Source organism: Ochotona princeps, chromosome 11 (genome assembly GCF_030435755.1).
Source record: "Ochotona princeps isolate mOchPri1 chromosome 11, mOchPri1.hap1, whole genome shotgun sequence".
In the NCBI taxonomy this organism is placed as follows: domain Eukaryota; kingdom Metazoa; phylum Chordata; class Mammalia; order Lagomorpha; family Ochotonidae; genus Ochotona; species Ochotona princeps.
In genome coordinates, this window is record NC_080842.1 from 7,978,284 (window position 1) to 7,990,588 (window position 12,305).

The 12,305-nt window shown below is 44.4% G+C and overlaps 1 protein-coding gene across 2 annotated transcripts in view; it reads left to right on the forward strand.

Moving 5' to 3' along the window:
* HOOK3 (hook microtubule tethering protein 3) overlaps nucleotides 1-12,305 on the forward strand; it is a 95,897-nt gene that overhangs the window by 38,211 nt on the left and 45,381 nt on the right. For both annotated transcript variants that reach the window (XM_058669815.1, XM_058669816.1), the window contains exons 7-8: nucleotides 9,736-9,798; nucleotides 11,860-11,943. In XM_058669815.1, coding sequence (XP_058525798.1) covers nucleotides 9,736-9,798; nucleotides 11,860-11,943 — 147 coding nt within the window. The remainder of the gene's footprint in view (nucleotides 1-9,735; nucleotides 9,799-11,859; nucleotides 11,944-12,305) is intronic.

Below are 12,305 nucleotides of genomic sequence, written 5' to 3' on the forward strand. Positions count from 1 at the left end.
CCGGTGCTGGACCCTGCTGAGCTGTGCGTAGCTCGGCTGGTCTTCACCCATTCTGGCTCTCTGTTGTGCCAGCAGGTGTTGCATGTAACCCAGCTTGACTTGACCCCAGACCTAACCCTCATGTTAGCTGATGGTGCTGCAGCCCTGCCAGATTGGGTCACAAACAAGCCAGCTTTTAAGCTCACCAGTGTAAAAAGCAACCCAGCAGTAGAGTCCCTGAAGTTCTCCAACCAGGCCTATTCCCAGCCCCAGGTCTTGTGCTTGCTAGCAGGTATGTGACCCAGTCTCAGATGGACCACCCCAGTCTTAGCATTCAATAGCAGATGCTGCAATCTGGCTCAGCCCAACTTTTCCCCAGTCCCAACTCTTTCAGGTGAGTGCAGCCCCGTGGCCCACCCCTAGCCTTGCCCAGACTGGGCTGGCCCAAACCATGGCTTTCATATTCACCGCTGGGAGCTACAGCCCAGCAGGGGAATCCCCAAAGTTCCCCTACCAGGCCCGTTTCTAGTCCCATATATTTCATGTGCTAATTTATGCTTCTATCCATCCTGGCATGGCCCTCCCACAGTCTCAGCTCTCACTGGTAGGTTATGCAGCCTAGCCCAGATGGGCATGACCCATACTCTGTCCTGACTCTCGTGTGTCAGCAGGTGTTGCAGCCTGGCCCAGTCCAGCCTGCCCCCAGATATTGCCCACAGAAATGCTGATCTTGCCTGGCTTGGTCCTCCCCCAGCCGCAGTTACTGTGTTCCCCAGTAGTAGCTGCAGCATAGCAGGGGACTTTGCCAAGTTCTCCTACCAACCCTGGATCTCACAGGTACTGCAACCCAGCTTGACATGTTCTGCCCTCAGTCCCCGCCTTTGCATGTGCCAGTGGGTGCTACAGCCTGACCCCCAGCCTTTGCTCCCACCAGTGTCTGTTGAGTTCTGTGATCCAGCCTGACTCAGCCTGTCATTGCCTCCAGCTCTCATGCAAACCAGAGGATGCTGTGGTTCCACAGAGGCAAGCCCACCTAGGCATCTACAGAATCTTCCCCAGGTCTGGTTCTGCTATGTTCTAGTGGGTCCTGTGGCCTAGCCTGATGTGGTTCACCCCCTATTCCAACACTTGCAGGCAGGTACTTGGTCCAGCCCAGCTGGGCATGCTCCCTAACCCCAGATTTTGCATGTACCACTGAGAGGCAGGGAGTGCTACTTATACTTAGCCCATCCCAAGTCTCCCAGAGGGGGAGATGCCTTGGCCTGACCCAGGCATGCCCTCCAATTTCCCCACTTCTAAATCACCATGTGTTACATTGCCTACCTCTGTGTGCAATGGCCTAGTCCATGGAAACCACCTGAAGTCATTCCTTGTCTGTCAGACATGTCCTCAGTCACGCCTACAACAGCCTGGGGCTGGAGTAGTGTGTCACAGCCTGGTGGTCCCTGCCTTCCCCACATCTATTTAAAAAAAAAAAAGTGGAATAGAATAAGCAACCAAGCTGGCATACGGATATAGTTAACACAAATTTGGCATTAGCCAGGCCCAGGATGCCCATCAGCCTTTGCTGCTTTTTTCCCAGCACTGTGACACTTGCCTAGGTACAAAGCAACCTAGGCAATTGCCTATAGCTGGGTGCTTTTTAAAATATTCTTTTTTTCTTCTCTTTTAAAGATTTACTTTATTTTCATTGGAAAGTCAGATATACAGAGAGGAGGAGAGACAGAAAGATCTCCCATCTGATGATTCACTCCCCAAGTGACCGCAATGGCCAGAACTGAGTCTTATCTGAAGCCAGGAACGCAGAGCCTTCTCCAGGGCTCCCACATGGGTGCAGGGTCCCAAAGCTTTGGGCCATCCTCGACTGCTTTCCTAGACCACAATCAGGGAGCTGGATAGGAAGCGGAGCCACCGGGATCAGAATTGGTGCCCACATGGGATCCCGGTGCGTGCAAGGTGAGGACCTCAGCTGCTAGGCTACCATGCCTGGCCCTTTTTAAAGTATTGTTAATGAACTAGGAATAATAGACTAATTTCTTAAGCTAATAAATACTGACAATAAGCTATTAATAAATTAAACCAGGGTCTACCTCTCCCTGAATTACTGGTTCCCTGTTTGACAGGAAAGGGTCACCAGCTGCAAAAATAGCAGAGTAATTTGTGGATGAACAGTTACTCTATTTTAAAAAAAAGATTTATTTAGGGCCCGGCATGGTAGTCTAGTGGCCAAAATCCTTGCCTTACATGCTCCGCATCCCATTTGGGCACCAGTTCGTGCCCCGGCTGCTCTATTTCCCTTCCAACTCCCTGCTTTTGGCCTGGGAAAATAGTAGAGGATGGCGCAAAGCCTTGGACCCTGCACCTGCGTGGGAGATCTGGAAGAAGCTCCTGGCTCCTGGCTTTGGAGCAACTCAGCTCTGGTCATTGCAGCCACTTGGGGAGTGAACCAGTGGGTGGGAGATCTTACAGAGAGAAGGATAGATACAGAAGTTTGTCCATCTGCTGGTTCACTCTCCAAATGGCTGCAACAAACACAGCCTAGCTGATCTGAAGCTGAGAGCCAGGAGCCTCCTCTGGGTCTCCCATGTGGATGCAGGGTCCCAAGGACTTGAGCGCCATCCTGTGCTTAGTTTCCCAGGCCATAAGCAGAGAGGTGGATCGGAAGTGGACCAGCTGCAACATGAACCAGTGCCCTTATGGGATGCTGGAGCCACAGGGTGGAGGATCAGCTTGTTTAGCCTTAGCACCAGCCCCAGATAATTAGTTTAAATGTAAAGTGTAACACCAAAAAAGAGAAAAGAAAGGTCAGCCTTTGGCCTATGGTAAGGCCATGCACAAGTGTATGTGGGTTCGAGTCTCAACTTCTTGCTAGTGCACACTGCAAGGCGGCAGGTGCCGTATGAAGTCCCTGGAGACCTTTTGTGACCATTCAAGGCATACACTTCACATAAAAATGCTCATTCCCTCCAGAAACATATTTAAAGTAACAGTAAATTCAGACTACTAATTGGTCAGTCTTGGACGTGAGAATATTTTCAATCAAAAAAGCAGTGGAAGATACCTTATTTGAATGTGCAGATTTCAAAAATTGTTTGCATTGAAATGAATTTTTCATTACATTTTCATGAAATTTTTAAGAAAAAAGATATAAATTCAAGTGAATTCATTTCTTATTTATTAAATTTATGCCCAAAAGTACCTAATATAAGGCTAAGTATGGTTCCAAATCCACTTTAATTTGTCCTCTCCCCCATGGAATCAGGACATGTCAACTTCCAGAACATCCTCAAGTGACAGTGTGAAAAATATTGCCAGCAAAAAAACTTACCAAAGCTTTCCTACAGTCTTCATTAGGATTTGAAGATGGGACTGATGGAATCATTGCCCAGCAGGATGAAATTGATTATCAGGTCTCCTTCCCCCTTCCTGGAGATTGGGCTCATGTCAGCTGTCTAAATTCCCAGGCTTCTGCTTGCACGGCTGATTTTACTGCCTGTCAGGCCCCAAGTGGAGTCAGCTCCTGAGCGTAAACTGTTAAGAGGTATGAATAATAAAGACACTTCAGTAGAATGCTAAAGACTTAGAGACCACCTCCGCAAAAACTGGAATCACCAACCAGCCAGAGGACCTTTCAGAAAATAACAAAAGTGTTCCAAAAAATTGATGTTTGGAAATTGATGATTGGTGGCCAGAAAGTAAATTGGTGTATCTTTTAAGGACTTTATAATACCCTTTGATATCAGATGAAGTTAGTCTTGAGTATAAAAATACCGAAGTCAGTGTTACTGTCTGGGCAATATACATGGTGGGGTTTGTTTTAAAAGACTCATTTGAGGGTCCAGCGCAGTGGTGTAGCAGTTAAGATCCTCACCTTGAGTCACCGGGATCCCATATGGGCGCCGGTCCAGTTCTAGTCCTGGCAGCCCTGCTTCCCATCCAGCTCCCTGCCTGTGGCCTGGGAAAGCAGTCAAGGACAGCCCAAGGATTTGGGGCCCTGCACCTGCGTGGAAGACCTGGAAGAGGCTCCTGGCTCAGCTCCAGCCATTGCGGTCACTTGGGGAGTGAACCATCTTCCTCTCTGTCTTTTCTCCTCTCTGTATGTCCACCTTTCCAATAAAAATAAATCTTTATTTTTTTTTAAAGACTCATTTGAAAGGTAGCATTTCATAGAGGAAGACAGACAGAACCGTCTGCTGATTCATTCCTGAAGTGGTCTCAATGGCTGAATCTAGGCCAGGATGAAGCCAGGAGCCAATATCTTCCTCTGGGTCTCCCACACAGGTGCAAGGACCCAACCACTTCAGCCATCTTCCACTGCTTTCACAGTTCCATTAGCAAGGAGCTGGATAGAAAATGGATCAGGGCCCAGCACCGAGGCCTAGTGGCTAAAGTCCTCGCCTTGAAAGCCCCTGGATCCCATATGGGCGCCGGTTCTAATCCCGGCAGCTCCACTTCCCATCCAGCTCCCTGCTTGTGGCCTGGGAAAGCAGTTGAGGATGGCCCAAAGCTTTGAGACCCTGCACCCATGTGGGAGACCCGGAAGAGGTTCCTGGTTCCCAGCATCGGATCGGCGTGCAGTGCTGGCCGTGGTGGTCACTTGGGGAGTGAATCATCAGACAGAAGATCTTCCTCTCTCTCCTCCTCCTCCCTGTACATCTGACTTTGTAATAAAAAATAAAATAAATCTTTTAAAAAAAAAAGAAAATGGATCAGCTGGAACTTGAATCAGGGCCTATGTGGGATGCCATCATTGAAGGTGATGCCTTAAAGCATTATGCCTGCTCTGACCAGCAGAGCCAGTAACGTGGACAGGGAGAGGGTCTGGGGATGAAGCACCGACCGGAGACCAGTGATGGTAGAAGTCTGTAAAGTCTCTCTTTATTGCTCTTTCACCTCTCCTTATATACTCTTCCGCCCGCATCCTCATTTAGCAGATATTGGACACAGATGAGTCCAATTAGTCTAGGTGTTTTTAGCCACAAGCCCAGTTCCTGTTCCTGCCCAGGGTAACGAACACTGTAGAACTCCTTAGCCCACGACACATAGTTCAATTGGTCTTGCCTAGTCCTGATTGGTATAGGAGCTGTGTAGTCAGTCATTGGGATCCCAGTTCTCGTTCTCTCCCTTTCTCTTTCTCATTCTTGCTCTTTTCTGGAAAGGTAGAATGACAGAGATAGTAGCATAGAGAGACAGCTTCCATCTGCTGCTTCCATTCCCAACTACCTGTAACAGCCAGGACTGTCCCAGCTGAGCCTGGGAATTCCATCTGGGTCTTCCATATGAGTAGCAAGAGCCCAAGAACTTTGAGTCATCATCTACTGGAAGTTGGACCACAAGAATAGGAGGCAGAACTTGAACCAGCACTCTGATACAAAATGTAGGCATCCTAGGTGGCAGCCTGAATTATTACATCCATAAAACCTCCCAACTTGTATCAAAAGTGTGCTGATTAAAGTGTGCCGTCTGTTACATGGTTTTCCCACCTGTAGACGTGGCTCTGGCTAAACAAGCTACTGCCAACACACTCGTGTTTCCAAGCTGCAGTAAGAGTTGAAGGAAGGTTGCTGTGTCCTCTAGCTCACTCTCCTTAGCTGGATATTGCTACATTACAATGCAAAGAGACCAGGAAATGCAGTGCTAAGTCTCAGCACTGGTAGACTGTTTAGGGGTCTTTTCTGGGAATGGCAGTTTGGTTTATTCCAAATAATTTCTCTTGTCGAATTCATCACGGACTCATGAATTATACGATGGCATCATTTTTCCCAAGAGACTTTTATGTTTCCTTTTTGTCATCCATGTAATGGTTACTCAGTGGCACATTTTTTCATGGTGCTGTAATTGTTGTTGTGGCTGTTCTAACTCATATCAGTTGTTGACCTTGTTTCATGGCTTCCCACTTATGGAAATGTATAGTGATGGAGTACTGGAGTCTATCATATACAGACATGGGGGTATAATGGAACATGCATCCTTGCTTCCAGACGAAAGATGGATTCCCAATGAAACTGTTGGACATGTGTAGACAATGGGATGCTGGACTGTCTGACATTGTCTGTACCAACAGTGTCGGAGTACACTTAAATAAGAGACTGATAGAATTATGATTCCTTTGAAGGACTACACTATTGTAACAAAATGGGAAAAACCTGATGGGGGTGGGAGTTTGGGGGTGAATTCCAGCCTGTATGAAATTGAACCACTTAATTCAAAATTCAAAATAAAAATATATTTTAAAAAGATTCTAAGGAGAAAGAACATTGAGTCTATGAGAAACTCTGCACAGTAGGAAGAATGTATTGGAAAATTTGTTAGGCAGCATCACTACAGTGAAATACCTGAGGCAGCTAACTTTACAAAGAGAAAAAGATTATAAATTCACAGTTTTGTTTGTTCAAATTGCAACATCAGACAGCCCTGTAAGTTTGGCCCCTCGTGAAGGTGGAGAATTGTGGCACGACAGGTCAAGGTGCATATTGTGGAGTTACTTACATCACCAAACAGGAGGTTAGAGACTGGATCCTACTTTCACATAAAGTAGGATGCCTTAAGTGACCAAAGCACCTCTCCCTAGCACTACCTGCAAACCAAGCCTTCACACACAGACCTTAGACAGACACTCAAATCCAGACCACGGTAGAAGATAGGACTGGAAAACGAAGAGATCTCATGGAGTAATGGAAGCCTGGATTAGGTTATAAGTCACTAGGGGGAGGCCAGGGAGTCAGCAGGATCAGTTTATGGAACTGAGACAGGCTTTTTGTAAGCTAAGCCTTTTGGGGGCGGCATTATGATTTGACCAATAAAGCCACCACCTACTGTGTCAGCCAGCTTCCTATGTGGGCATTGGTTTGAGTCCCACCTGCCCCACTTCTGATCCATTTCTCTGCCAATGGTCCTGGGAAACCAGCAAAAGATGGCCTAAGTTCTTCAGCCCTGACCTGAAAAAAGCTCCTGGTTTCCATCTGGCCCTGCCATGGCCATAGAGGCCATTTGGAAACTGAACCAGTTGATGGAAGATCTGTAACTGCTTTTCAAATAAATAGAAATAGATCTTTTTTTTTAAAGGTGACTTCTTTTTTCTTAAGGCACATTTTATCTTCACTACTGATTTGTTTTTTTAATAGATATGATAGAAAATTTTGCCATTGTAAAAATTAATGCATTCACAGTGTTGTACAAATGTCACCTCTATATAGTGGAACTTATTCTGTACCTAAAAGAATCCCAGTGCCTTCCAGGTAGTTACTAAACATTTCCTCTGTGGTTATGGTTGTACCTATCCTGGATATTTAAGTTTGGTTTAATCCAGCATGTTTTCAAGGCTTGCTCCTTTTATTACTGAACAGCATTCCATAGCAAAGAAATATCACATTTGTGTGTCCTTTCATTAGTTGGTGGACATATTAGTCAATTCTGTTTCTGAGCCAGATCCATTCTTCCTGAATATTCTGGCTGCAGCCTTTGTCACACTTTAATGTATCTACTATTTGTCTATCTTTTTGCGCTAAGCTAGACCCATGGTTGTCACAGATAGCAAATTCTCAGATCAGATATTTCAGATTATATCTAGGTAATGACAGCTTTTTTTCTTTATACTTGCATATGTTACATAGTATATACTATGCAAATTTTTTCAATTGGGGGAAAACCTTTTTTTAAATATTTATTTATTTGTATTGGATAGTCAAATAAACAGAGAGGAGGAAAGACAGAGAAAGATCTTACATCTGATGATTCACTCCCGAAACGGCCAGTCTGAATCCAGGAGCTTCTTTCAGGTCTCCCACGTGGCTGCAGCTTCCCAAGGCTTTAGGCGGTCTTCAACTGCTTTCCCAGGGCACAAGTAGGGAGCTGGATAGGAAGCAAGAACTCCGGGACAAAAACCAGCCCCCACATGAGGTCCTTGCATGTGCAAGGTGAGGGCCTTAGATGATAGGCTACCGTGCCGAGCCCAGGAGAAAACCTTTAAAAATCTTTTTATTAATATTCTCATAGCAGCAGCATAAATATTGGATGCCAGTATTTTTCACCCTGGACATTTCCACTCCACCAGTTATAGTAAGAGTCTATGCACAGCAGTGGTTCTCGGATTTCAACATTACCTCACCTGATGGACTTACATGATCCTGAGCCCAGACCCCAGTGTTTTGTTGTTGTTGCTTCTAGATACATTGATTTTTATTTGAGAGGAAGATTTAGAGACGGAAGGAGAGAAAAAGAGTAAGGAGGATTCTTCCATTTACTGGTTCACTCTCCAAATGGCCAAGACGACCAGAACTGAGTTCCTAACCAGATCTCCCATTTTTCTGATTCTCCCTCTCCCACCCAACCCCACCTTTTAAAGATTTATTTATTTGTATCGGAAAGTCAAACATACAGAGAGAAGGAGAAACAGTGACCACCATGGCCAGAGCTAAGCCAATCCAAAGCCAGGAGCTTCTTCTGGATCTCCTACGCAGGTACAGGGTCCCAAGGCTTTGGGCCATCCTTGACTGCTTTCCCAGGCCAGACAGGGAGCTGGATGGAACAGCCAGCACATGAACTGGCACCCATATGGGATTTGAGCACTTGCAATGGGAGGATTAAGCAGTTCAGCCATCATACCACGCGTAAGCCTGTTAGTTTTAACTAATATTGTGCACATTTATTCCTTAGACATAAAAAGGTGCCAAGTGTTAGTATTTTTAGATAAATAACTTTTTAAATAGCAAACCACATTTTTAACTTAAATAGCTTGTAATCTTGTCTTTTTAGTGATAAGAGTAAATTATACTTGATTCTTAGAACTAGGCTTAGAATGAAAACAAGCGCCAGGATTTAGAGCTCTAATCCTGTTTTTTAAGATATTTTATTTATTTGAGGGAGCTGGAGGAAAAAAGGAAAGGAGAAAGAAAAAGAGATCTTACATCTGCTGATTCATTCCCCGAATTCAAACTATTGTTTTAACGTATTTTATAAGGATTTTGAAGACACTTACTGATTTTTAATTTATTTGCAAGGTGCAGAGAGTGTGTATCTGTTTGTTCACATCCAAAAATGTCTCCAGTGGCCAGGACTGGGCCACGACTGGGCTGCATAGAAGCCAAGAGCCAAGAATGCAGTTCATATTTCCCATGTGGGTGGCTGGAAGCCAGTTACTGCTATCATCACTGCTTCCCAGGTCTGAATTGGCAGAAAGCTACAGGCGAGAACAGGAGCTGATTATTGAGCCCAGAAACTGCAACTTAGGACATAGACATCTTAACCACCAGGTTAGCCACTTGCCCCAGACCCAGTACTAACTTTGCAACATGGCATTATCCTGAACAGAGGGGAAAAGGGACAGACTCTAGGCCCAGTATCTTCTGCTTCCAAGTAGCAGGATTTCATATGGACACAGTTCATGTCATGGCTGCTCCACTTCCCATCCAGCTCCCTGCTTGTGGCCTAGGAAAGCAGTCAAGGACGACCCAAAGCCTTGGGACTCTGTACCCGTGTGGGAGACCCGGAAGAAACTCCTGGCTCCTGGCTTCGAATTGGCTCAATTCCAGCCATTGCAGCTATTTTGAGGGATGAACCACTGGATTGGAGATCCTTCTCTTTGTCTCCTTCTTTCTGTAAATCTGCCTTTCTAATAAAAATAAGTAAATCTTTAAAAAGACAAACTCAGATTTCAGTGTATACATTTAGCTGGTGCCTGTGGTTTACTTTGTTGTATAGTTATGTAGAGTGTCTTCTTTGCTCTAGTAGAATTGATCATGTAAATCTTCATTTCAGCTGATGAGTAAAGAATCCCCCGTCTCTGCTGGGAACGATGCCTACGTTGACCTCGATCGCCAGGTATGGCACTCAAATGACTTCTGTTTGTGCAATGTTGAGAAAGGATACACTTCAGACACTAATAAAGTACTCTCCCATAACTCACTGTAAAATGATTTAACTTATGGTAATTCCTGTTTTTTAATTTTTTTCTTTTCTATTAGTAGTATATATATGCCACATTTAACACAGTAGTTAAGTTCCTGGAAGGTGGATATGTTTATTCCAATTTGTTTATTTTAAAGATATTTTAGCTCTAACCATATTCTCTAATTGAAGATGTCTCCCCTGCCTTAATCTCATCTTTTGTGAACTTGTTAGTTTTCTGCCAGGAGATAAATAAGATGCTGCAAGGGAGTGTAAGGGAGTAGCTGTAATTTCAGGGGGCTGGGGGAAAATACTGCAGTATGTTTTTATACTTTTAGTGGAAAGTTATTCTATAATTTTAAATAATATCTCTTCTTATAGTCCTGTTAGTTGTAGAAACTGTCAGTTTCTATGATCAAACTATTCTTGGGTAACTCTTCCATTATATGAAGAAATATGTTCATATTCTTATTTTCCTCTTGTTTCGAATGGTTTGTGAATGTTTTGTAGCTCTTCTGAGGAGCTGTAATTTTAACCTAAGCTGAGATTTGTCGTTTACTTACTTTGTGATATTTACTTTTTTTAAAAAAAGATTTATTTATTTTTATTACAAAGTCAGATATAGAGAGAGGAGGAGAGACAGAAGGAACATCTTCCATCTTTTTGATGATTCACTCCCCAAGTGACCACCACGGCCGGTGCAGTGCCCATCCGAAGCGGGAACCAGGAACCTCTTCCAGGTCTCCCATGCGGGTGCAGGGTCCCAAAGTCTTGGGCCGTCCTCGACTGCTTTCCCAGGCCACAAGCAGGGAGCTGGATGGAAAGTGGAGCTGCCGGGATTAGAACCAGTGCTCATATGGTAACCTGGCGGGTACAAGGCAAGGACTTTAGCCACTAGGCCACGCCGCTGCGCCTGATATTTAGTTTTAAAGTTGTTACCATAAGTGCATTTTTATATCCATAAGAGACAGAGTTTGATTTCATGAAACGAAGAGATTTTAATTATTTGTTTCATATATTGCTAACTTAGAATTTATGCGATAGTAAGACACATGCAAGAAATATTGCTTTATATTGAGAATCAGAAGAGCAAAACTCTTTTCTTAAAATGATGCTGTGCAAATGACCATAAAGACTATGACTATAGCCTTTTGTTGAAAAGTACGAGCTGTTTACTTTTTTAAAAATTATTAATTTTTATTTTTGATGATTTTTACATAGTTGATTAGGATCAAGGGCTACAGGAAGGTGGGTAAGATCACTGTTTCCACATTCCTTTTTTTCCTTCCTGTATCCAGCTATTTACTTTTTTTTTTTTTAAAGATTTATTCATTTTTATTACAGCCAGATATACACAGAGGAGGAGAGACAGAGAGGAAGATCTTCTGTCTCTCCGATGATTCACTCCCCAAGTGAGCCGCAACGGGCACATGCGCGCCGATCCGAAGCCGAGAACCAGGAACGTCTTCCGGGTCTCCCACGCGGGTGCAGGGTCCCAGTGATTGGGCCGTCCTCGACTGCTTTCCCACAAGCAGGGAGCTGGATGGGAAGTGGAGCTGCTGGGATTAGAACCGGCGCCCATATGGGATCCCGGGGCTTTCAAGGCGAGGACTTTTAGCAAAAGGCCACGCCGCCGGGCCCCAGCTATTTACTTTTATAGCTTGAAATCTCTGTTGCTCTAGTACATATGTGTTTCACCAAACTAAAATTTCTCACCTGCTGAATAACCAGGTAACAAATAATCCAGACAAAATATGTGTCAGAATACTTCATAAAGGAAAAGCCAAATCAAAAAGACAGAGAAGACAAGATTTAGTGCTCAGGGAAACTTAACATTGAACAAGCTGCCTGTGGACCTTTTCAGAGGAGCCCTTGATTCTGCCTGCACCATCCTTCCATAAAGGATTGGGAATGGGTTAGTTGTGGTTTATACATTTGTTATACATTAGTTATTGCTGCTTTGTACTGACCCACTTACCTCTTTGTTTCAACTAGTTGAAGAAAACTACAGAGGAACTTAATGAAGCTTTGTCAGCCAAGGAAGAAATTGCTCAGAGATGCCATGAACTGGATATGCAGGTAGGGGACCTGTTCTATGTAGAGTGTATCTCTGTGTGTGTTGTGTGTGCCCTGCGGCCCAGCGTGGTGATGGCAGCCCTGACTGAGGAAGAAAGGAAAGCTGGCTTTTGATTCAACAACAAGAACTCATGATAAATGAATTAAAATGGTATAAACCCACAAAAAGGAGAGGCCAAGGAGGGGTATCTGCACATTTGAGCCTTTGTGGTATTCCAGTATACTGACTCTGAGAATAGGGTGGTCTTTAAAGCCTGGGTTTGTAGTGTTTGCCAGTGTCTATATGAATACTCTCCCACTGGCTGATTTTGTGTCACTGATGGCTTGCCAGCCAACCCCCAAGGCCCTTGACTATTTAAACATTC